Here is a 26,129-nt window from a genome sequence, read left to right as displayed (position 1 = left end):
GCTAGGCCTGTAGCAGATCCATGTCGGCTCCAAAGGTGGAAGCGCAGAAAGCTCACTACAGAAGAACAGTGAAATAGCTACCTATCCTCTGTAGACTAAATATAAATATTCTCTACACATATCAGCCTATATAACAAAAAAAGGGATCCAAATGTAGAGTCTAAATTCATTCTCCACTCCCGGAAAGTTTTTATTTTAGACATCACTGTAATAGACTAAAAAGATGACTTGGAAATATATGAAGTTTTGCAGATTAAAATCCATGGAGTGGGTCTAACTGCTTAATCATAAAGTGACCCAAGCATACTTCAGCAGTAACTTCACTATCTCTCAGTGCATTAGTGTAGTCAGAACATGTCAAATAGAAAAATGAGGTAGCCAGCATTTCTAAGGGAATTTTATGCAACACATTTACTTTCAGAAATAAGACATTTAAAGTGGAAGAAAAGCAGAGCAGACCATTTTCAGTGTTCAAAAGAAACTGTCATTTTAGTATCCAAGCAACCATAGAGAAGAAACCATTTTATACAAGTGGAAAGTCATGGTTCTCCGCAATATTATTAGGTTATGAGGATAGATTTTGTTTCTGAGTTGACAGCAGCTCTCCTCTACTTTTAATAAGTTTAAGCAATACGTGCTTTTATTTCCCCTGTAAGAGTAGGTGTTTAGGACATGATCCTACTTTGATTTAATGAGATCAGAAGTTGAACAGGCAATAAGTCATACTTCACTGTACCAGTTCTAGGGAGTGAGTTGGTATAAATTATCTATTCACAAAAATATGTAGCGATCCCACTCTTTTGATATGGTACTGTAAAACAGCAGACTCCTCTCTTCCAGTGAGCCTGCAGAACTCTCTGCACCAGATCTGTAAGTCTTCCACTTCTGTCTCATTCCCAAGTCTTGCTGCCTTCAAGTACAAAAAACTTGTAGGGCATTGAGAGGGACAGTTTCTGCAGTTCTGGGCAGGTATGAACAGCCACTGTGAAGTGCTATGTGGATCACTACAGAATATCCTTTGTTCTTTGTGCCCCAGCAATTTGAGTCACTTAACTCTTTACAGGCAGTTTTAGGAGGACTTGACTTTGAGTACTGAGGGACAACAAACGCTCATGCAGTTCAATAAGCAGCTTTCCCAGAAACCGGTAATCACCATACAGTATACAGTCAGTTCCTCAAGACAGGCAAACTGGATTGGATTTAAAGCGCAAACACACATCTCATCTGTCATCGTAACTTCTTCCAATTAGTTTTCCATTAATTATTTGCATTACTGAAGTTATTTGTTGAGGGCTGTAATACCCAAATACTCAAATAAAGTCATGCTACTTAGGGTCCAATTTGAACTCTATTTCAATGCCCGTTTATGAGCCAGAGTGTTCTATATTTACTTGCAATCATTTCTTCCACTGAGGAATAGTTCTGGATGAAAACTTGAATGCCAAAAAACATGCATGCATGACTATCTTAAAAGCAAAGGCATGGCATGCAGATACTACAGGCAGTAGCATACAGCCTCCTGTCAATTTAGAGATTCTATTCAAATCTAGATGAAATGTATGCTAAGATGGGAACTTTCTCAAAGAAATGCCCTTCTATTCACAGTAAGGGCAGTATCTGCTGTTACCAAAATTCAACATAAATCAAGTTTGCCCTTTGCTAAACAAATTTCTACACTGAAATTTAAATAAATTCTGTATTGCACAGAATTCTGAGAGTCCTTACGACAACTATTTGGCTATAACTGCCCTCAAAACAAATTATTACAGTGCAGAATAACTCAAAATTTACCTTAAACACATTTACTAAATCTTCTATATTAAAAACGCATATATAAAATGCTTTTAAATTGAGATGTGCGTAACTGTACAAGGATGACACCTTATATTCTTGCCCACTTTTCTTAAAAGACCTAGATCTTCACCTTTTCTAGGCCACAATACTTGTTTATAGCTAGCAGTATCAACAAAAGTTCTCACATATCTGACCAAATATGGTAAATATACAACTTGTGTAATTTACTTACCCACAATAGAACAGCACCACACAAGCATAAGCTAAGACTCCTTGTACTTTTATTGAGCTTGTTACAACTCGAATGAGCTGTTTTAAAGACAAAAGTTAAACAGTTAAACATACACCACGCAACTAATACAATATTATAAGGGACTTTTCACTTTGGGCACGTTCAAGACAAAAATAGAAACACTGATCGTAATTTACTCTGTTTCCCTTGATAACACCGATTATTCAAGATTTCGGTTTGAATAAATATTATACTAGCATCTGCTATTAATTGACTTTGCAGACCAGTTGTAACTTTGCCAAAACTAGTCTATTAACGTTTACTTCAACATTTTGACCTCTATGTAAAATAAACCCAAGAAAACCCAAGAAAAATAAATAAAGCAGTAAAATGAAATATTGATTATAGTAATTTGAGTATAAAATTATTTTTTAGACGTAGCATAAATCCCAACTTGCAGCAGCAGAACATCTGAAAAATCTCAAGTTTATTGCAGTCTGTGGTGGTTAGGGTTCCAGGCTAGCAGTTAGTGTTAAATCTATTATTATCCAAGATAACATTTAAGAACACAATTAACTTGAGAAAGGCATTTCAATCCAATTCTGATCAGAGGTACTTTGGATTTTTTTTTTTTTTTAAATAAGAAATCATTATTATGATCTTAGGTTTTGTGTGTGTGTGTGTTTTTTTTTAAATCCTAGATAAAAGCTAGACAAAAACCATCAATAGTATCTTTTCCCACCTTCAAGGGAAAACACTGCACAAAAAAACCAAAAAACAAGAAAACAAAAAGCCCAATTCACATTGCTAGTCTTCCAGGAATATTATGAAATAACATCTTTGCTGGCAAAGCAAGGACACATTCCCAGTATCATGACAACTACTGCCTGTCTACATGCGTGTACAGAGAAGAGTCACAGTGGCAATATACAGAAAACATTCTGCAATAGTTAATTCAGAACAGACAGCACATGGACACCATTCCAATAATGGAGTGATTCATTTTATAATAGCATGATATGTAACAGATAGGGTCAAGTATTTCAGAATCGTTAATGCTACCACAGCTCAGAAGCTCAGTTTCCCCGTACAAAAGAAAACGGAGCCCTTGAACATAACATTGCAGGGACAACTACAAGGACCTTTATAAAGATATTAAAAAAAACAGTGCACTACTGCTAACCTTCTGGCAGCCAGCTGCTTTGACTATTCTGAGTGAATGAACAGGATGCTTGCCAAAAGGAATAAATGTTTAATAAGCACAGATGTAGTGCAATTCCACTGCAACAATCCGAGTGCTTGTAAAGTCTGTAATATCAATCTATATTCAGCCTTTTATGCCAGGTTGATAAAGTAACGCATCTATGAAATTACAATTACTATGTGATGTAGGTTATACTGATTACTAACTCAACCTTGTAGCATCCCTTCAGTTATTTAAAAAGGTGATTGTTTCATCCTTACAACATCAAAATAAGCTAGCTAACTCACAAGCTTGTGTTCTCAACAAAATAAGATATTGACAAAAATGGTGGTAGGAAAGAAGATACAACTTACTAAAACAGCCAGTGGAAGAGGAATAAAACCCATTCTTCTGGAAACCGAATCACTGTAATCTGTATATGCCTTAAAAAAAAAGGGAAAAAATCAAGAAGAATAATGAACTATTTATACAAAGGAATGAGCTTATTTTAGCTTGGCACACCCTCTAGATAGATACCAATCTCTGCTAATAAATGTGACAGTAATATAAAGTGTGCCTCTTCAAGTATTGAAATGCAAATGCAGATAACTGTACTTTCACACAAACAAATAATACTAATATGACCGGTAAGATTAGCTACAGTGCTCTCTATCAAGAGCAATTAGGAAACTGAATCCAAACACACTGTATTCCATGTCTAAATAAGCTCGTAATAATGTATAGACTTTTTGGTATGAATTCAACACTGATCCTCCAGCACTACACAAATAAACCCACAATAGGGATAAAAATGCAATTATCCATCACAGTAGTGATTTTAAAATCATTCTGCAAGCATCTATAATTATCCTCAAGATAACTGTCTTAAAAATCATTTTAAAAGTATGTCTACACTTGCACTCAAAACACCGTTGCTCTGCATACAGTATTGAGAACTTCTTGCTAGAATTAGGTAGCTTTGTAAGTGCTCATTTTCCTCAGAAGGTCATTAGAAAAAGTAATACAATTTTCAGAACTATCCAATTGATTTTTTTTTTATTAACAAATTAATTATTTTGTGTGGTAACTGAAGGTGTCAGACTTTATGAGGTATAGCAACTGCATTCCTAGGAATAACTATTGCACATGCCTAGGAAAGCTACATAAGTTATTTATAACAAAGTTCATTAGTAGTTAGAGCAATGCAAGACTCTCACCCAGGAAAAGTGCATTGTAAATAGTCTTCCAAAAACAAGTACTCAATAAAAACAAAGAAAACTCAAAACAAACACTGCTCTGTAAATACCCATACCATAGGAATAACATGTATGGTAAAAACATTTATATCCTAAACATCTGTGCATGCTATGTGTAAAGAAATAGTATAGATTCCTAATGAATACTGTATTTGGATATAATACAGTTAAACAGAAAATGGAAAGAATGGTCACTTAAAATTATCTCAAGAAAAACTTGTTGAGCCTACTTACTTTCCACACATCTCAAAAAACATCAAAGTTATTCACCCTGACTATCAGCGTATTTGCAAGTCTTCTCTCAAAATTAATCAAGTAAAGCCTATTTCAACTGACCTGAACAACAGGATAAGAATGAGAAGAATATAATCACAAGGAAATATTCATGGTATCTCTTACTAAAAAAAATCAGGCAGGGCACAATGTCAATGTTATAGGAGTAAAACAGTTCCAAAAGTATTTTTGTTCTGTTATTTCCCCCATAACAATTATGTTAGTTAATAAAAGAAAACACCTTTATTTTCAGGCTTACATTTTTCTGTCGACTGCTAACAAGGTCAAACGCAAGACTGGCTCTGTACTCACTGTAGACCTGGAAAAAATCCAGCACATCAGATGTGTGATTAATTTTTGTTGTCGCACTTCATAGAAGCAACTGAGTTTTATTAAAGAGATATTTCTGTAATAAGAGTATTACAAATGTTTATGCACTAACTGAAGGAGTTAGACCCAGTTCTCAGGAGGTGTACCTGCATCCTTCACCCACAGATGAGTCTGCATTTCTATGATAAAAATAATTCGAGTAATTTTTAGTATATACATACACCAACACACATGCAAATATAAACAACACTGCAAGGTTTTAGGATTTGAATGAGACTTTACGAAGTATTTCTTAGGGATCTGAGTATAATCAGTAACAGTAGTAATTTTCACCCTTTTCATGCAATTAATTTGTTTTAAGCGACATAAAGACAGCACTGAGATCAAATTAAACACGTGAACAAACTTACTAGTAGACTAAACAAGGGATCCCATAAAAAAAGGAAATTACAATGCGAAGACGAAAGAAGGTTTTCTTCTTTCTTTTTAAAATAGCTTTGCATATTAAGCCAGCAAAATATCTATTTTAAGGATAACTGGCAGGGCAACTTGCACTACAGGTGCTCAAAACTTCTGGGAAAAAAAAAAAGGCCTAACAACTATAAATCTTTAAAACTTCATACTACAAAATAGCAGGTTTGTTAAATAAACCTTGCAAAACCGTCACCCCCCCCACAGCTGTTTCAGCACACTGAAGCATGCTATATTTTTGGCTATCATGACTTCATTATTTCTCTTTTCTGCACTTTCTATATGAAAATAGGGCATGCATAAACACCTCTGGCGTAAGGGAGCTTATTAAGTACATCTATTAAATTTGTTTCTGCACCACACAATACAGTTACTTTAGAGATGCTAAAAATGATAGCACTTCCAAGTTTTGACCTCATTTCCTGAAGAGTGATTTCAACAGTGAAAAAACTCATTCACCTCTTCACAAATTTATCAAGTGCCTTTGAAGTCACATCTCAACATACAAGACAAATGGCCAATATATCATGCCATGTTACTACACAGTAAGTGACCTCATCTACTACCTTAAAAGGAGGACTACATAACATATGCCCTAAGAAATTCCACAAAAAGGAAACAAACAGCTAACCTAATTTTTATTAGTGCTCCAAGGACAGAGGAAAAAGGAAAATATTTGTCTCTAGATTCTACCTTTCACCTACACGCTAAACTAGATTCAGCGGCCTCACAAAATCCATAGTTTTTTTTTTTTTTAAGCCTGTATTTTAACCTACAATCCTTTTTGTTTACAAAAGGTGTAAAATTTAAAAAAAGTAAAATTCTGTAAATTTAACTAGCAATTGCTTCACAAAATGATCTGCCAGTATATCAACTGCAACTATTATGTGAATTGTGACACATCAGTTTTGACTAATTTATGGATCTAGAATTACTAATTTAGAAGAAGAAGTGTTTGTTGCACATTGAAGAACATCCTTAAAAACGTTATACATCAGGAATTATTACCAAGTTTTCCCAAAAGACAACCTATATAAGAAAGTAATAAAATTGTTACATTTTCTGCTCTGGATTCAATCTTAATATTATAAAATATATCAGCGAAACAAACAAAATAGCATTCAGCATTCCAAACAGGATACCTACATCTGCTGTGATGTCATTGAATTTTGTTATAAAGGCATGTTTCACAATATCCACTGCAATTTCTGAAGCAATCACCATGCAAACATCTGGGAATAACACCCAAAGATGATCTGAAGGTTGGAAAAAGCAAGTTACACCATTTAATTTGACACTCATACTCAAAATGACAGTTAAAGCACTTCTGCTCAGCAGATAAAAATGCTCAGAGTCTGAAGCAATATCTGCAACTTCATGCTACCACTCAGCAGTTACTGTGCAAATTCTCTTACCCCATAATTGCTCTAGCAAGTTATCAGTACTATGCAATTACGCCACAACTAGGATTAGATTCTATAGCCTTTACATTGTAAAGTTTTATCTCAACTAGGAAGACAACCCTTACACTTTCTAGATAGTAGTGTTCAGTGCATAGGAAGAATGGACAAAGCACCTGCAGTTTTAGCCTCCTGGATACTTAATGCAAGATTTAGGTTGACTGGTCACATTCAGTCAAAATACATCACACAGATATGGGCTCAAAATTACTAATATTGACCCAATATTTATTCAACACAGTATTAAAAACCAAAAGTATAATTAATATTAAAATACAAGATTCTGTAAAAATTTGTCTGTAAATTTTCATCTAAATAGCCTCACAAAATAAATTTGTCTAGGGAATCCTTCATCCTCAGTGCGCTTTCAGAAAAGAGTAGGGATGGGAGGAAATCACTCGAGATCCTGTTTGAAACATAACTATGCTTGTTTGTAGTGTAACAGCATAGTGATTCCATCCCTTCTGATAGAAGTATATTACAAGAAAGCTAAAGTTTGAAAAATGAGAATCTAAAATATTTGAGAAGACAAGATTCCTCAGTTAAGAGTCCTCATTACCCTCAATCTTTCAGATTGAGGAAGTAAGCAAGAAATATAGTTGTCTTAAAGTGTTACCTATACCACAGGAATTTGTTACTGTGAATTTCATATTTATACTGGTTTACTTACCTGGATTCCATGAGAACTGCTCCATATTTCTTAGACATACAATTAGCAGCAGAACATAATTGGTGAACCTCTCTTTTATATCTAGTTGGAAAAAAAAAAAACCCAACTGTTAACTCCAAAAAAAATTTATCCATTTATTTGCATACACTGATATGTATGCATGCTTATTCTGTATCATTTATTAAATCTTAGCTTGATAATACTTTCCACAGATTATTTGATCAGATTTGGGAGACAACACCTCTGTCTCATTTCAAGTAGTTTTCACAGCAAACACTTTCTGCAGATTTCAGGTATCAAAATTGTTATATACTGGGCCCAGTGGTGGGGAAAAACGTGTCTCAAGTGACCTATTACACCTTATCTACCATATTCCTACTGTTTTTTCCCCACAGCAGCTTTAACAGAGAACAGCAGGATACATCAGTTATCAAAACCATAAAAAAAAGATTTTGCTAAGGCACACGGACTTGAGATGAACTCCTGTGACTTGCCCTCACAAACCAGACAGCTTTGTCCTCTACTTATTTCCAGCAACAATCCATACACAGTGCTTCAGGAATCAGTAAAGTTCTCCACATATCAAAAATACTCCCTGAAATTGTACTACTGAAAAAAAAAAGCTTAACCCAAAATGTAACAGCACAACCAAGTAGAAAGTCTGACCAAATCTTTTTAGAATACAGTTATAATGAGAATCTGTGAAGATACTGTTGTTGTTTGTGACATACGTTAACGTGACAGTATTTCTCTGTGGGTACATCATCTCTGAATCCAAAGATCTCCATGAGCAGCTCAAACAGACTATAACGCTCTACCTACTGATTTTAGCCAAAAATGTAAGAAAAAAAAGGAGAGAAGAAAGAAGTGTTCAAAAGAACACATGAGCACCAAGCCGGACAAAACTCTTCTTGGCATATGCTTAGTAATCATTAAGAGCTTCCATCTTTAATGGATTAGAGGCCAAAAGAACACGCTGACAACAGTAGCTACTATGTTCTAGTAAAATAATAAAATATTAAATATTTTATTTAATATTTAAATATTTAATAAAGGAAACTACTGTTATAAGTCCTCCATAGGAAGTTTTGAAATATTAGCAACCCAGAAGGAAAGAAGCAAAAAAAAGAAAATAAATAAAAATCAATAAAATATGCAATAAAAATCAACACTAGGAAAAAAAAAAAGTACATGTGAAGCACTGACCCTAATTTCCTGGTTTCCTGCAGACAACACCAAAGGTTAAGCAAGGAATGCTCTATTCTGTGCTGCTGAGTTCACCAATACTACCCCAAATTACCAAAAGAACAGAGTACCTTGTGATAAATCTAGTTATGAGGTATCACTAGACACTGTACATTCTATATTGCAATCATTAGCAACATAAGAGTAGTCCCTGAGTTTTCGGCCTTTTGCCCCAAATCCGTACAAAATGTCATCCTGTTTCCCATATTGCATACTTCCACACTGTTATGAAACATAACTGATCAGTATTCCTTAAGACAACACACAGATCCCATCTACAGTTCTTCAGATCACATGGAAGCCGCTACAGGCGTAAACTCCAAAGTATGAAGGAAGGATCTTAATTCAGACCTACACTAGAAGCATGCTTAAGCCAATCTTTCAGACCTTTATTACCTGTTCAGTATATGTTGGCTCACAAGCCCCCAGGATTGACAAGAGAAGGCACAAATCTGAGGGCTTCATTTTCTCTTTATGCCGTAACAATAAGCACTTTTTCCCCCCTCAACTAGTTTCAAGGACTGGATGGCAGGCTGATACCCATTTTCTTCCTCTCCTCATTTTCCTTGCTCCCACTGCCTTCTCTTCTTATCCATTTTATTTCCCAACACAGCTGTTCAAGGCTACTCAAAATGAGAGGAACAAGTGAGGCTGCTCTTCTTTGTCTTAGCATTTCTCATCAGCTAGGTAATCAGAGTAGCAAGGAAGGGAGAAAGGGCATTTTACAGCAGCTTCAACAGTAACCACAAATAATTTATAAATTCATTTCATTTTCATCCTCAAAGATAAGGGCAGAAGAGGCTCTAGGATATCTGGAACAGCCACGGGTGATCACTCCTAAAACCCAATTTAAATTTCCAAACAAGATATACTCCAATGATGTTTCGTTATGAACTTTGCTAGGGTGTGTTTGTTTTTTGCTTATTTTTTAATAGGGAAGGGAAGTACTATATACTGCAACTTTTCAGGTCATGTAATGAATTATGGAGCAAGTGAGGCTAGATCTCTAAATTTATACTTAGAAATTTTACATTACCAGGAAGGAAAAAAAGGAAAGGGAAAGCAAATTACTCCAAGAAACTTGAAAATGTATGGGGGAATCTAAGGCAGTGGCTTGTTAGTGTTGCTGTTGGTACAGTTGCGAAGGTTGTAAGGCAAAAGGAGATGGCAAAAGGAGATACTTTTTTTTTTGCTTTAGCATGAAGAAGATTTGGCGGGGGGGAGGGGGGGGGAGGAGAAGAGGAAAGGATCTCCAGGCCTCATTCTCCATCATTACGATCCTTACTAACATATTGATATAAGATATTGCAATTCAGTTTCTAACATTGCATAAAGAGTTTGTGATAAACATGTTGGAAATTGATTTTCAGTTGGAACATAGTGTAGCTTTAATATCCCTTTCCATTATGAGACAAGGTTAAATGACAGCTAAAACAATTGGTTGAGGACATTTTAAACTTCACAAGCACACGATTAAGAAATTTAATTTCTTACTGTTCCTGTTCCCTAGTTTTGAAGAAATGGCATCTACCACTAATTCAGATATGCTTATTCATTTCCCTGATTGATCTCTCAATAGCACATACCACGCATAGTCTATGTGTTAAATACATTACTTAAACTCTGCTCTTAAAAGCACAGGCCCTGGAGTCTGGCCACACATCATACAATATACACCCCATTAAAACACACTTTAGACTGTTTCAAAACATGACAATTTTGCTCCTGAACCTGCTTGTGATTCTATGCATCTGACAGTGGTGCAAGTGACTACATATGCTTGTATCATTTCAGTTTTCTTCAGAACATGTACTTCAGTATACTGACAAGGCAAAGGAAGAATTAGACCTTCCGAGACTCACTGTATCAGATTAGCGATCGCGTGTCACAATTTAACTATTATATTCATTTCTCCATGAGGCTAACTCATATGTGCCTATTAAGGCTCTCATATAAGCACACTTACTTCAAAGCTAATAAGGGGCATACTACTAAAAATGCAATAAGAAAAGCAACAAGAAATAAGTTTTGCCATTAGTTCTGTGAAGTAAAGCCCAAAGAAGGAGGATTGGGCAATATATCCAAACTAGATTTTTAATATTTTCCTTCTGCTTTCATCATCCCTCCTCCCATTTCAATTGGAATGGAAATCTGTGCCCATATCAATAATATATTCTCACCTCCTATAAATCCTTCAAGAAAATAGAGAAACGTAGCTTAAAAGACTCTCATAGTAGAGACCCCAAATTTAATTGTCAGTGTGTCACAGGAAATCATCACTTAAAAAAAAAATAACATGTAAAAGACTTTACAAAAAGAAGCGACAGGGAATAAAGGATGTTCCTAGAAGAGCACTGAATCTATTGCGGACAAATGTTATTAATTAGCCAAAATCCCAGTCAACTAATTACTGGAACTCAGTCACGAAAGAACCGCACTCTGAAGAAATGAAGTACTTTCCAGTGATAATCAGAATGGCAGGGAGACCCACAATAAGAACAGAGATCCAGAAGTGGCAGTTCTACACATTTGCATAGGAAACAGCCTTTAGCACATCCAATTATTTCTTTCAAAATTCTGACGCATCATCCTGAAATCCTGCATCAGGAAGGAAAAAATAATTTTGATCTAAACATACAGACAGTGAGATTAACATCATCAAAAGCTGGTAAGTCACGGTGTGTAAGAAGTGAAACAATACCTTTCAGTTCGTAATCAGCACTAATGAAAGCTGCCTTATAACAAGTGACTAGAACACCAAAGAGCCGAGAAAGATCAAAGGCAGAACAAGGAATGAAGCAAAGAGGCACTGGACAAACTATCATTAAACCTATCCCCGCCTCTAAAACTCGTATCCTCAAAACAAAAAACTAGATTAGAAAATTAATAGCCACATGAGAAAACAGCTCCAAAGATTAAAGGTAAACTAAGACTTGTGTACTTTGACCAAAAGTAAATGGAGGCTGAAAGAGCAGAAACAAAGAAGAAAGAACAAAAGAAAAAAGTATATAAGAATTAAGATGATAAAAGAAAGAAATGAAATAACTGGCAAAGCAGCTGAAGAAAACTATTAAATATGGAAAAAGAACAAACTGAATTTCCAGAAACACAGTAAATAACGTTAAGCTTTTAAGAGATGTAAGATTTAAGAGATTTAAAAACATGGAATAATCTAGCCAGTTAATCAACTGAGGAAAATAACGTAGTGTGTCACCTAAACACTTTGTCATAAGAGATACAACTGTGCTTTAAAAAAATAAAAAGTTTGGAGCACAGCTTGAAATTAAAATAAGGCAGATTTAAAGGCATAAAGGAAGCCAGCATGCTGGGCTTTCAACAGCAATTAAAGAGCTTCCCTTCGTAATTATGGTCTCCTCATTCACTAATTCTCAACTCTAAAAACAACAGCTTGCAGGTATCTATTTCCAAAAGAGACTACACTATTTAGATTTAGTGAAATATTTTTTCTACTACAACAAAAATTAAAGTCTCCTGCATTATAGTTTTCTCCTGTGGTTACAGGGCTTAGATTGCCTGAGTGCATATAAATTTCCTAATAAGTCGAGGTGATAATGCAGAAGTAGTTCTGCTGCGGTGGACAAGTCAGAGCTGCAGAAGCTGATATGGTTGAAATCACAGATTCTTTAGCTGCTGTCTCAAACAACTGTTCAAGTCACAAGATCTCTGTTAACTTCCAGCACTGAAAATAAATCTTGCATTTCTTAGATAAATAGATAACCAAGTTAAATCTTATGGTCTGCTCAATTAGTCTTCACGGACATGATTCCTAGATCCTTCTTGAAGGTATCCTTTTAGTTCTTAAATTGTGTTGGAATTAGGTGACAAAAGAGAACTGTAAATAGTGTCAGAACGCACATAGTATTCCAACACAAAATGCACTACTGTTTCAGTTGCAAAAAGTGAAATGCTTAGAAGATAACAAAGTTACCACAAAAATGAACAGACTTACTGCATCATAACTTTAGTAAGAACTGATCAATATGACTTCAGTTCAAGTTCAAAAGATATGAAAAGCTTTCCTAAAAACCTGTCTACATCTTCTATCTCTGAAGAGAAAAAAACACTACCTGCGAGCTTTCTAAGGAGTGTTCCAGGAAAAGTTAGTTATCAATTTGAAGGAAATCTTGTTCTGTGCATTCTTGTATGTGCTCACCTACCTCCATGTCCATCTGGCCTAATGAACGGCATCACTTTTTCCACTGACTGATAAACAAAGACCTGATATTGCCATTATGGGTCACCAACAATAGTGCTGAGCAATAAAACATTGATACACACCTCTTCCAGCATACTATCACCAGTATTTTTTCTACAGTGGAAAATACTAGCCATCTAGCCATTTCTACTACAGTCCCTCCTTTATTTCAAGATTTGAATCAACCAAAGAAAGAGGACTCATCTTTACAACAGGAACTGGACACATACATATAAGATGTTTTCTGTGAGTACTCTCACTGATGAGAGGGAACTTAAGAGAAAATCTATTTGTTTTCTGTGAATATTTCAGCAATGAATATCACTTTCAGATGTTCTCACTGTAGAGTTATGCTTCAGTTTTAAATGTTTAAATCTTGGCCTCAACAATACACGCTATTAGAAAGTGATGAACATCAACCATACTGGGAAGATGATTCATTTTTTAGTTTTTAACAGCTTATGAGGAAGAGTTAAGTGCTAGTTTTTCTGTTACATTAAATATTTAAGTATTTACATAAATAAGAACTGTTACAGGATGAAAGCCTTAATATTTGCATGTAGTATCATTCCAGTTCACAGATTAGGGGGGAAAAAAACACCACCCACAACACACACAAAAAACAAGATCCATACATCAAGAGTCAGATTTCAAAATCCGAGGTAAGTCTACGAAAGACTTAACTTGAAAAACAACTACATTGACCATTTTAAAAAATAAATAGCAACATGAATTTTTCCTGTTCAGTGTTTAAGTTTTCTGTTTTAAAAAAAGTAGGAGTTGGAATGAAAGATGACATTCTATTTCATCTGCATATTTGTATAAATACTTTTGATCCCCCCCCCCCAAAAAGAGCAAAAAATAATAGAAATAAATGCATTCAAAGATCAGAAAAAAGTGAAAAGCTCCAGCACAACCAACACATGCTATTATTACTATTGTTTCTTTAAACCAAGAATACCATCAGGTGGCTAATATCACTAATAAAAAGAATTTCTATTAAATGATACTTAAAATATATTTTCCTGATGAGACACTCAGGATAAAAGTTCCTGAATTTTATCCTAAGCAGCAGTAACACAGTTCAAACTGCCAGAAGCATACGTAACATTCATCTCCTAAGCACTGTCTGCTATTATCTTACTAGCACATCGACTGAAAACCGTCTCTAATTTGTCTTAAGAAACATTGTATCATACTTTTCTTCACAAGCCAGTTATTTCATTTTACCTTGTTACATTATTCTTTGTAAAACATGGTATTTCAACATGCATCCTCAAAATTGCCTAACAGTATGGATTCTGGGACCGCTGTAAACATAGTACACTACAATTAAACTTTATGAAGAGATTAAACTCTTCAGAATGTCTGTATTCTGAGACTGTAAATACTGTCACTTATATTTGAAATTACTATTTAATAAATACATTGAGCATAGACCTGACAAGTTTCTTTTTAGTGCCTTAAAAATAAAAACTAGCAATTTAACCAAAAATAGTGTTCCTAGAAGTGGAATCTCATTTTCATGCTACTGAATTAAGTAGTAAGAGAGATCTGGAATTTGAGTTAGAACGCTCATTAACATGAAGGTAAAATTATTTTAACAACAAACGGAAAAAAAAAAAATCAGTTTCTTATTTCATTTTCCTCTGATTAGGATAGTTATACATACCGCTATTTGACATTTGAAAAAGATTGTTCTTCTCAAACTTCTTGAAAACACTTCCTTTTATTTCAACAAACTGCAATTTTTAAAAACAGTTAATTAGTTCTTATCGATAAGAAAACCACTACCAACAAATGGACAAAGATTATGAAAATATGCAACATGATACAATGAGATGAGTGATGCTGAAAAAAATTTAGGGTGACTATAAAATAAAGCTCATCCACACTATATGCAAAATTGTCCATCAGAACAAAGCGATGCTGAAGCGTGGCATATAGACATTTCAACTCTTGCATTTAGGTATGCAGTGGAATAGTATTCAGAGCTGTTAAACTCATGCTACACTTACATTATTGGACTCATGCTATACTTACATTATTGGACATCATGATGGTAAGCAATGATTTATTGTGGGAGTTGAAGGCCACATTAAGGGTTGTTGCTTGAACCATTATAAGAATTGCGTGCAGGACTGTAGATAGCAAGGTTAAGGAAGCACATTTGGAAGTGATTTTTCTGCACAACAGTATTAGTTAAACAGTATCAAATCCCAGATTTCCTATTTTGTTTCCAAAGTTTCTAATAAGAAAAAAAAAAAATGTTTCTTCTCTCCACATCAACCTAGATTTGCCACAAGACAGTACTTAAATCTTTGGGTAAAATTCTGCATTATTTCAGTAAGTTTGAAACTTCATCCAGTATCTGATATAAAACTAGCTCAACACAAGAATATTCCTGTTCTAACATTCATATGTGCATACTATATTTCTTCCATATCTGCAGCATGCATAGCGTACCCACCGTGCTTTATAACATGTAATTATGTTAAGTTTTCCTGTTCTAAAAAGAGTTCAATGGCATCAGAAAGGAGATAGAGCAATATACATTGAAGAAAAAAATCTGAGATAAAGGAATAGCATAGGGATTTCACAGGAAACGGAGGAAGGTACAGGAATTCTAGATTTATCACCATGTCTATCAGACTATGTTTTCCTTTATAGGTCATCTTTATCATTTAACCAGTTAGAGTTCCTTATTAGTATATGTTTGTTCCTTTACGCACTTCACTGTAGTAAGCACATGCTCTAGCTGCTGAAGCCCGGCTATCTCCAAGTAGCATGTATTTGGTCTTCACATATCTACCCTTACCTTCCAACTTAAATGAGTTAAATGACCTGTTGAAGGTAATATTCCAATTGTCTGTGTTTACCATCCTTTGGTTCACATCATGAAGTGGTCCCGAGTCTAAAAAAGTCATATTCCTTGCAGAGGAAACTAAATCAAAATGTGTGCTCCAACCATTAATAGTCTATGGGACTGACCACATTAGAACGAGTCTGAAGAAAATTCTGTCTCTTGAACACACACATATAGTGTGGACATTAAGGCCTCACCATCAACAGCTTCTCTCTACCAATCAATTTTATTTTATTAGCACCACTCAATAATGTGGACACAGTCCAAGAGAGCATGCTTAATGGAACAAGTCTCATGGTGCTATCAAATTAATCTCTCACCTTCTTTTCCTTAAGGACTCCATATCTCTACAGGCAAAATTTTAGCCAACCCGACCACTGAATTCTAAGAGGAGCTCTTTACAGAGTCCTGATTCCAAATGCTCCAGGATCAAACTCAGTATATTTTATCATGTTTGCTGCAAACAGACATACAGATGGGTTAGCCCAATCACTGAAATATCAGCTATCAGAGAATCAAGGAAGTAGCCGTTTGCACTATCACAGTAAAGTAGTTAAAGTTCTGTGCATCTAAGTAAATGAACTGCTGTTAAGATTATCTGAAGATATCAAAGCACTGCACTATTTTATTGCTTCATTCAGTGCAAATTAGGAGTAACGAACTTCCCCTTGCTTGTTTGTTTAATGCACTTTGCCTTGTTTGTTTGATGAACCATGATCACCTTGTGTCACATAACTCAGACTAGTTCTGAGCAAGTGGAAAGAAGTGCTGACAAGCCTGAGCACTGCTAAGAGCAGATGCAATACAGACTTTTAAAGTTCAAATACCTCATAACTCATTCTCTATTGCCTGTGCTGAACTCCAGCCCTACAACCGCTGGTTATGGTTGCTTTGGCCATTATTAAAGATGAAAACAAGATTGACCTATATTTATACTAAATATGAGGCCCATTAGTCCCCTTTCTGCTGAAAGGACAGAAGTAACCAAACTGCACCAAAAAAAAAAAAAAAAGATAAAAAAAGATAAAAAAAAGATAAAAAAAAAAAGATAGCTTTGTCCTCACACTGAGAATTAGATAGTTCTGCGCTTGCTTCCCATTATAATCACTTTAGACAAATTAGAAGCTAACATGAAGAAAGTATGCAAGCATTAACGTTGCTACACTTTCAAGAAAACGTTTTCAAGCTAGATGGTTATAAAATTCCACTACATAACAAACGCACTGACTTCAATACCTCCTGTGACCCAAAAACATCTAGCACAGAACAGAATTAAGTTTCTAAAAATAGCCAGCTACTCCCTTCTATTTATTACACTTCTGCTACACTTCAGCTGTCTACTACTGTAGTAGAATATCATTATGAAGGGTTTTCTTTTTTTTTTAAAGCAGGTAAAAGTTTTAAAATACAGCATTGGCAATTTACTTTATTTTGAAAAGTAAACAAATATTAATTCAGGAATATAATGAAATTCTCAAATATATTTAAAGAAAATAATTCAGAACAATTACTGTATAATTTCTTTAATCTAGAAAGTTTTGCAGTTTAAGAAAAAAGGATACAGACATAAAGCACTGCCATGAAGAAGTGAGGAATCACACCGATATGCGCTCTTTTTCTCTCCTTTGGTTCTGTAGCTGTCCAATACAAAGCATCCAAAATATCTTGTCCAAATGAAGAAAAGAGACGATCAGCCACCTAAACAAGAGGATATTTTTTTACTTCCTGAAAGCGATGTTTTTCTCTTTAAGACATTGAATATTCCACCATAATACAGCCCTACCTAAAATAAAGAAATAAATTTCACATCTTTTTCATCTCTTGCTGCCAAAAGGGAAAACTAGTTTGGAAAATTACAAACATCTGAAGCATAACCTAAAGAATATATGCAGCAAGTAGAAAAAAACCTAGACAGCAGTAATGCTAAAGATAGGAAAAACATGGACAGCGGACCAAATCGGCAATTCAATACCACAGCAAAAGAGGTCAAATGGAATTCTACCAGGGCTCCACATTTCATAATCAGCCATCATGTAAAGCTGAAGATCATTAAGAGGAAAGGCTGTGAAACACCTTTTTTCTTCCTACATGTCCAAGTTTAGCAATTCTAAATTAAAGTTGCATAAGACAACAGGAAAAAAAAATCATAAAAATTAACTCTGCATTACAAAGCACATGTCCAGCTAAAATAAGAGCCATCTTTATCTCCTTATAAAACCAATCAAACTGAAATAGTTAAGTGTGACAAACTGATCACCCCTACTTAATGAACATGTATAATCTATGTTTCCTCTTACTGTCCTTTTTACAGGAGAAAAACAGTTTTGGACATGTTAACACTACAAACAGCAATACAGAACCAAGTACAAGAGGTACCTGCAAATACTGAACCATATCATATTATCTAGAAAATAAATTCACAGGACAACGTAAGAAAACATAGATTTAATTATTTCCTCGCTTTGCTAATTAACAGTTTTAAATGCAAGGATATTGAAGACAGAAATCATATGCTTCAACCTTTTCAAGTCAACATTCATTGAGATTTCATAAGATATGAAAAAACTGAATAAAAATAATTTTACTGAATGCCTCAACCTGCACTACAGCTACAACATGCTACTCTAAACATAATGTATAAATTAAAATGAACTAAGCCATGAGCTGATGAATTATCATATATCTCAAGTTCAAAAAAATTATTCCACATGATATTTACAATGGTCTTGTTTTCGGCTTTTATATTTTGGAAGTTACAGTAGTCTACATTCTTTGGTTCCTGCTCATTGTGATGGACCACCAAGCAATCATAGCTGCTGTAGTAACACCCACTACAGAATGCTTAGAGAGTTTGGTAAGTTTTTGTCCACAATATTGTGAGGGTTTTAACAGGGAAAAATGGTGGTTCTGTTTTCCTTTTTATTTTAGCAATCCTGTTTCTTATCCAATGGGATAGATAATATTAAAACCCACTACACAATATTGTTGTTTGCTTTTCCAAACGTGACTTACCTAAACCCTATATGCCGGCTCCAGGCTCCAGCAGAATTCCATGGTGAGTGCTGTCACCAGCATAACGCACGCACACTGGGGCTTCACAAGGAGCAGGAGCCGGTGGGTCTGAATCTAAAAAAAGAGAAGTGCCATTTAAGCCAATTGTGCTGAATGCTCCCCTTAACCTGGCTATCTGGAGCATTCAGCACATAATTTGAAGATTTTGCCTTCCTTTAAATCTGTCCAGGACACTACTCTCTGGACTTAACAGCCGAAAACATCAGGACATTGTAAACATCTCTGCCAGTCAGTAATTTAACTAAATTACAAAACAAAATCTTCCTATTTTGACAATTCGTGAAAGTGTAAAGTTTATGATTTTAAGAAAATGCATATTTAACACGTTCTAACAAAGTTTATTTCTTGCATTAGTAATAAACATTTATAACAAAATTCACTGCAGTAGTCCCAACAAGGCAATATTCAAACTGTTGAAAGCAGCCTTTTAACCAAATTTTTCTGTGGGACACCACGCCATTTTCTGCAATATCATGGCTGCAACCTACCCTTTCAAGAAAGCCTCAAAAAAAAATATGGCCTCTGGTTTGGTATGCAGGGTTTCACAACAGACCAGGGAAACTGAGTACTGTTTCCAGCTTTGAACTTTAACGTAGATCTTCTAATAACTACAGTAACTATGAGCAGTAAGAGACTTCTTTCTTTCCTGCTCCCAAATTAAGAAAGGAAACTCAGATAGTTCTTTAGTTGAGAAACACCTCTAGTTTTGCTAAACATAGCAAAGAAATTCAACTTTTCAGAAGGGAACAGTGCATGCCTTCCAATTCACTGCAAACACCGCAGTCTCTTTTAAAATTACGGAGTAAGTATATAGTGCTGTACTTAGCATTAAGAGAAATGACTTGAAGTCCTCTTGAAATAAACAAAAATGACTGTTTTGAGCACTTGATTTATAAAGTGACAATCTTTTAGGTTAAGAAAGTATTTATTTTACATATATATGTATAAAAATATATATAAACACATATGTATAGATAAGTGTTCCCTACAGAACTACAATCCACACAATAACTCAGTATCCTTTTAATATTTTTAATTTTACATTCGCTGAAAAACACGCAAAAGAAATAAAATTACTACGATTAAAAAAACCGAGGTGGCTTGTATGACATTTACTTCACTCAAGGCATAAAGTGTGTTCCTTATTCAATACTCTGCTATCTTATAGGGAAAAGAGAAGCCTCTTCAGATAAAATATTTAGATTACGCACAAAGCATAGCCCAGTTTTAGTAATCTTCAAGCAAAAGGACAACAGATATTCCAGCACAGATTAATATATTATTCAGCGACCCTGGATTCCTGGTGGAGTAGCTCTTGTACACAGCTGTGATTGAGTTCTTTTAGAAGGCTGTGTCACTAACATGTTCTGTGTTCGCAGGTTGAGATAAGACTGTAGCCATAAAAAGCCTACTAAAGATACTATTTACTTTGTGAATCACTGATCATAAGAGTGCAATTAAAGTTTAATATTTTACAATAACAACAAGGTAGAAGTAGTTAAGTTTTTCCCAGGACTTCTCCTTATCTTATCTCCCAAAACACACATTTCCTTTTCTTTTTTCTCTACATTCATCTAACTTATTACCTATGTACTCAGGCTTCTGTCTGCCAGCCAGGACTGAGAGAAGTTAGAGCAGTAATTTTTGCGTTCCTGTTTATATGGAAAAGTATAATTCCATAATGAAGAATTTTAAAAAAGCAAATTCCATGTCTTCTACCATCTTCCTTCTCTATTCTCTCTCAAGATCTCCTCACTGTTTTCAAAAACTCATTGAGATAAACAAACTATTGATTTGACTCACACATTCTATTTCTTGCACTTCAGTTGAAGATATTTCTTCTTCCCATTTCTCAGTTCTTTCAACTGAGCTGATATATTTCCTGTAGTTCATTAGTAATATAAAACAAGATCTACAGAATTTCTTTCCCCGTTAACTTGTCTGTTACGTTTACATTTAATATAATATAATGGGGCTGTGTGAGCATTTGTGAGAATGAGAGACGGGTCAAGTTTTAAATACAAACATTCTAACACAGCAATATTTTAGATATCCTGAAAAAAGCTTGACACTGATGCCAACATTCTTACCTCAAGCATGTTATAGATGATGTAGAGCTTTATGACAGACTGTCCCCTTATCAGATGATACATCATAGAGTAGTCAACATAGTGCATCATGAAGTAGCAGATGACCAGTATAACTCCTTTGAGAATGTCGCATACCTGAGCAGGTTGCAGCAAACGTCTATCACTGAAATACAAAGCGCAGAAAGCTCCACTAAGTGTCACATACTCACAAAACAGAAGTGTAATCAAACAAATGTGAATTTATAGAAGTTGTTGATCAAGAATATTATGCAGTTTATTACCGATCCTCCCCTTCCCCTCCCCGTCACTCCCCAAAATATATAAAACACCCTACACTGAGACAAATTTATAGATCATACTTGCGAATGGAATCATCTTCTCTCAACTGCCAAAGCCACATCCATTTAGTTAAAATTTTGTATCTGTTGGGCAAGAGCTCCGACCTGGTAAGAACTTTCTGCATGAATGCTCTTTGGCTTTTAAATCATCTCTCCTCTTCCAGCCTATTCTACTTATCATTTTGACTTTCTCAGTTACAGAAATGTCTGCCTTATCCAAAAGAAGAGAAAATGAAGCAGGCATCTTCAGTTTCAGTATAATGAATCAGATGCTGAGGAACGGGTTATAAACAATGCAGTTCCATATCTCTTTTCAGCCTGCAGCAGCCTCAACAAAAACAGTTCTACAGAGCTTGAGGTTGATCCAGAACCAATGAAGTTTTCTATCCGTAGTCATGTGGGTAACCCAAAAGACTACTGAATCATTATGCAATTTCATCATATAAACTAAAAACTATGGAAAGCACGTGGCTTTACCTCAACTGCCACAATACCAGCCATGACATCAGGCATAATGTAACTGTAAACAATATTTACTTGTCAATGCTCACTCTCAGTTATTTAGTATCAGTAGCATGCTAAGCATTTTAAAAGTCTTCAAATTAAACCAAAAGGTTTTTTCAGAATTAAATATCAAAATAGGGAAATAATTTCTATAACATGTATTTTTTTTAAATATACACTGAAAGGCTTTCACTGAAGTTGCCTTTCACAGAAGTTGCAACCGATTAGCAGAATTTAAGTATACAGAAAAAATTAAAGTTCACAATTAAAGTGCAGAGAGGAGACAATGCTCCCATAACCTGATAGTATGTTTGGAGAAAAAGTTTAGAATGGCCTCCAAGAATTAGGGCATTTTAGAGGCCTTGTGGACATAAGTCAAAAATCCCATCTGTGTCATCCACATTCTATTTTAGTACAGCATTATTTGCACTAGCAAGGAAGTTGTACTTCAGGTTTCTTTGGTGCCTGCCACCCAAAAGCAGATGAGCTCAAACCACACAACTGAATCACACATCACGTCACAGTACCCAGGGGACCACACTGAGTTTAATTCTACAATGGGCAAATACATTATGTTTATTCTGGAAGTACAAGAGTAAGAAAGATTCCATGACTCCCAGGTCTACAGTTATATATTTTGACCAGAGTATAACCAGTCCATTTGATACAGACTTCTGTATATTTTCCGTATTAAAACTAATCATATTCTGAATAATAGAATTCAACCTGATCCAGCACACCAGAACCATGCAAGGTGGCTTTCTCATCCTCTCATTTTTTAAGTTATCAAGTAATGGTAAACCGTGCTACAATAATTTTTCAGATAGGTCTTGACATTAAGTTTCAGTGAAGTTGCTTCCATTTTTTTCCCCCAAAATTGTGTTTTTAACTGAAACATCTTGATTTCAAGATAAGAAAAGCTGACAGTTCTCATTTTCCAGCACTTCCAATATTCGCCTATTATCTAAAGAACCTATGACTATTCTCTTGCAGCATGAAAAAATGCATCTTCTCCCCTCAAAAAATTACATTTTAAGCTTTATTACACTAAACTACATTTATTTTAGTGTTTATTCTTCTCTATGTATATTAACATGTTAAAACATGCACAGATTTAAGCAAACACATGATGATGGTAACTATTCACAAGCTGAGAGCGCAGCATGTTCCTTTTTCTCCGGTCTACTTTACTTTTGGAAGTGTACTCAAAGAGTCGTTTCAGTATAAGCCCTCTAGCCAGCACTCATTCTGCAGCGTGGATTGAGCTAAATTGTAAAAACCTATTTTTACTCCACAGCAGTAATGCCAGGGCTTAGAACTTCATAGAAAAATATCCCAATTTGAAATTGTTGTTCAGGAACTTGGCATCTTCATTCTTCCAGCCAACACCGCAGCATCAGAGAAATACTTGGTAGAGAGAAACTGATTAGCAGGGACACCTCCACTCAGAAAGTCTCCCGTAAAGTGATACAACATACCAGAGAAACAAACTAATAGATAGAAACAAACAAACTAACAAACTACCTCAGCAAGAAAACCTCTCTATTTTGTTGTGTCCCCGAAGGAAAATCCACGGTATTTAAATATAAGGGAATTCTTTTATGAGGTTTATTTAGAGTAAGAAATTTATACGGTTGCCACTGCTGCAGAACACTGCAGCTAACAATTTATCCTGCCCCCCACTGCAGCCAAACCATAAAACCCTCCACTGTTCTCATATGTCCACAGCAAAACTATTAGATTGGATAATCAGCAACTATAATCAGGTTTCACTAGTAAATTAAATTATACAACTAATATATTTGAAAAGATTGCAAAATACTAGTTTGAGCAGAATAAAATCTTATGTTTTCAACAATAATTGGTGTTAAGGAGCTTTTAATCTGTAAATGGAATATGCACTGTGTTATCAGCTTAATTTATACTAAAAGAGTTAAGAACAGTTTGACTGAGTTCAGGAAGAGGCATACACAGCCCAGTAGTCTATCTCCTACCACGGCCGTAAAGAGATGCCTAGGGAAGAGTTATAAGAACAAGTTAGGCAAATAGTTTCCCCGATTAAGGTTATTTAGTATTCATTGCTTATTGTTAACATTATTTAAGATGCAACCAAAGCATATGACAAGCCTCCCAACCATGCCCTGGCACTACAGTGTTATAACTGGTCCAATTTTAGTCTATTAAAAAGGATTCTAAAGTTACCATTAAAAAACAAACAGGACTGCTGTTAAGAGTTGAGCAGTCATACACATCAACATTCCTGAAGACTGACTTTCTTATAGCTGCTGTTTATCAGTGTCCTCTACCTTGCTCTCTGAATACTTAGAGTCACAAACTCAGTACTTTTAAAAATCGTCCCTAAGGGCTACTAGGAGGCTCTAGGATTCTTCTAAAGACAACCACAAAAAGGGACTAAGATTACCTTATGCCATATAAGGTCTTTCTTGTCTATCAGTACTCTTGACTAGCGTGGCCACACGCTAGCACATGGCAAAGGAAGCACAGCTAATAGTATTTATGAAAGAAAGAAAATGGATAAAGTCGAGCAACACAAATGCTCAGTTAGGTCCCAGTTTTAAAAGTATGGCAAGGTATCAATTTTTATGACAGAACGGCACCTTACTGAAATGCCCTAGTAAGCACAGCACGCTTACGAAGTTTCTGCAGCAGTCTTTCAGGAGCATTTTCCTAGGAAAAATGTTGCAAGTTCCACAATTAATACAGACTGAAATCTTCTCTGTAATCTAGAAAGCCTTTAACATAATACTGTTCAAAGATGTAAAAAAGCTTAAGTACAGCTCTTGTTTAAAACAAAACAAAACAAAGTTCTTGTATAGCAAGTGTTCTTTCTTTTCCATGTGACTCCCCCCACATGGGATATTAAGCAACTGCAGTTCCTCTCCGAAGGCCTTTCACACTGCTACGTCCATCATTCAACACACAGGAATCTTGTTCTTGAGTTAGTGCTTTACATTCGAGCTAGCTGGCCGCTCTGCATGCACAGGATAAAACTCAAGGTCTCCTGTTGTTCAAAACCACAGTGCAGCAGGGACACAGTTATTCTGTGCTGTTAACCCTACCACTCTCTTCTGCTTCAGTAGTATGGCTCCTCTCTTGAGGAAAGCTAACACAGGAAAAGTAAATAATAACCACCGCAGCTGAAGACAATTAAAGAGATAAGATTACAAATGATTAAGGGCAGAACTGCTCTTCTGAATGTGGTATCAATTCAGAAATTTAACTCAGGAGAACACTACCATATAAAGTTTCCACATACTGCAAAGAAAGGTATTTTGAAAACACACTGGGTACAGAACAAGCTGAATAGCTATTATTATGGTTTGATTCAAAGACTGCCCAAAAGGGTCAAACCACATGCACTCGATTGCTGTGCCTTGCAGAAATTAAGCTTTTGAGGCACAGAATACATCCAAATAAAATATTCAGTGAATTTTACTTTTCAGTCTTCAAAGGTACTTTTTATTAGTTTCTTGTAAGTCTTGTAATAGGGAAGGATCTATAAAAACTTAAGTAAATATCCTATCGATCCTTTTCAAAGTTTAACTAAAAAAAGTTAGTTTTCCGTTCAAAATTGTGCAGTAAGCCACCCACATGAGAAGTGGAACGAACAGTTACGTCGTGACAACTTTCAAAACACATTAAGAGAACTCTCCAAAACGTCCTTAGAGTTTTAACTTTCTCAGTTTGATGACAGAAGAGCCTAAGCTCTCAGTATCTCTAACCCACAATTGGTCTAAGGGATTATTGCAAGGGCAGACTACAGGAAATTGCTTTCTTGAAAGTGAAAAAGAACAAGATCCCTCCTGCCATTTAAAAATCTATTTCAGTGATCTTCTGCAAGACACACTTAAGAAAACCCTTTATATTGACCAGGCAAGTAATCTGGAGTCTACAACTAACATGCTTCTGATTAAGAGATACTAACTACAACTACTCCATAAACCTATAAAAGCATTTCTTGTTCCTTTCTACTGCAGCAGGATCCTTTTCTGCTTTAAGAAAATTAATAACATTTACAAAAGGTTTTTCAGGTGTAGCTCCGAATATAATACAGCATAGGGATAATTATTTCCCACAGAGACAAGGAAATCAAGTAAATGGATTAAGC

General features: G+C 35.2%; 1 protein-coding gene across 4 annotated transcripts in view; it reads right to left on the bottom strand.

The window, feature by feature from the left end:
* TAPT1 (transmembrane anterior posterior transformation 1) overlaps window positions 1-26,129 on the bottom strand; it is a 52,597-nt gene that overhangs the window by 5,758 nt on the left and 20,710 nt on the right. For all 4 annotated transcript variants that reach the window (XM_009673292.2, XM_068943325.1, XM_068943326.1 and 1 more), the window contains 9 exons: window positions 21,159-21,321; window positions 17,559-17,694; window positions 15,174-15,271; window positions 14,803-14,872; window positions 7,670-7,750; window positions 6,686-6,795; window positions 4,998-5,057; window positions 3,584-3,652; window positions 2,027-2,103 (listed from right to left, as the gene is read on the bottom strand). In XM_009673292.2, the coding sequence (XP_009671587.1) occupies window positions 2,027-2,103; window positions 3,584-3,652; window positions 4,998-5,057; window positions 6,686-6,795; window positions 7,670-7,750; window positions 14,803-14,872; window positions 15,174-15,271; window positions 17,559-17,694; window positions 21,159-21,321 (864 nt within the window). The remainder of the gene's footprint in view (window positions 1-2,026; window positions 2,104-3,583; window positions 3,653-4,997; window positions 5,058-6,685; window positions 6,796-7,669; window positions 7,751-14,802; window positions 14,873-15,173; window positions 15,272-17,558; window positions 17,695-21,158; window positions 21,322-26,129) is intronic.

Source organism: Struthio camelus, chromosome 4 (assembly GCF_040807025.1).
Source record: "Struthio camelus isolate bStrCam1 chromosome 4, bStrCam1.hap1, whole genome shotgun sequence".
NCBI classification, from domain to species: Eukaryota; Metazoa; Chordata; class Aves; order Struthioniformes; family Struthionidae; genus Struthio; species Struthio camelus.
This window is presented reverse-complemented; position numbering and strand designations above follow the sequence as displayed.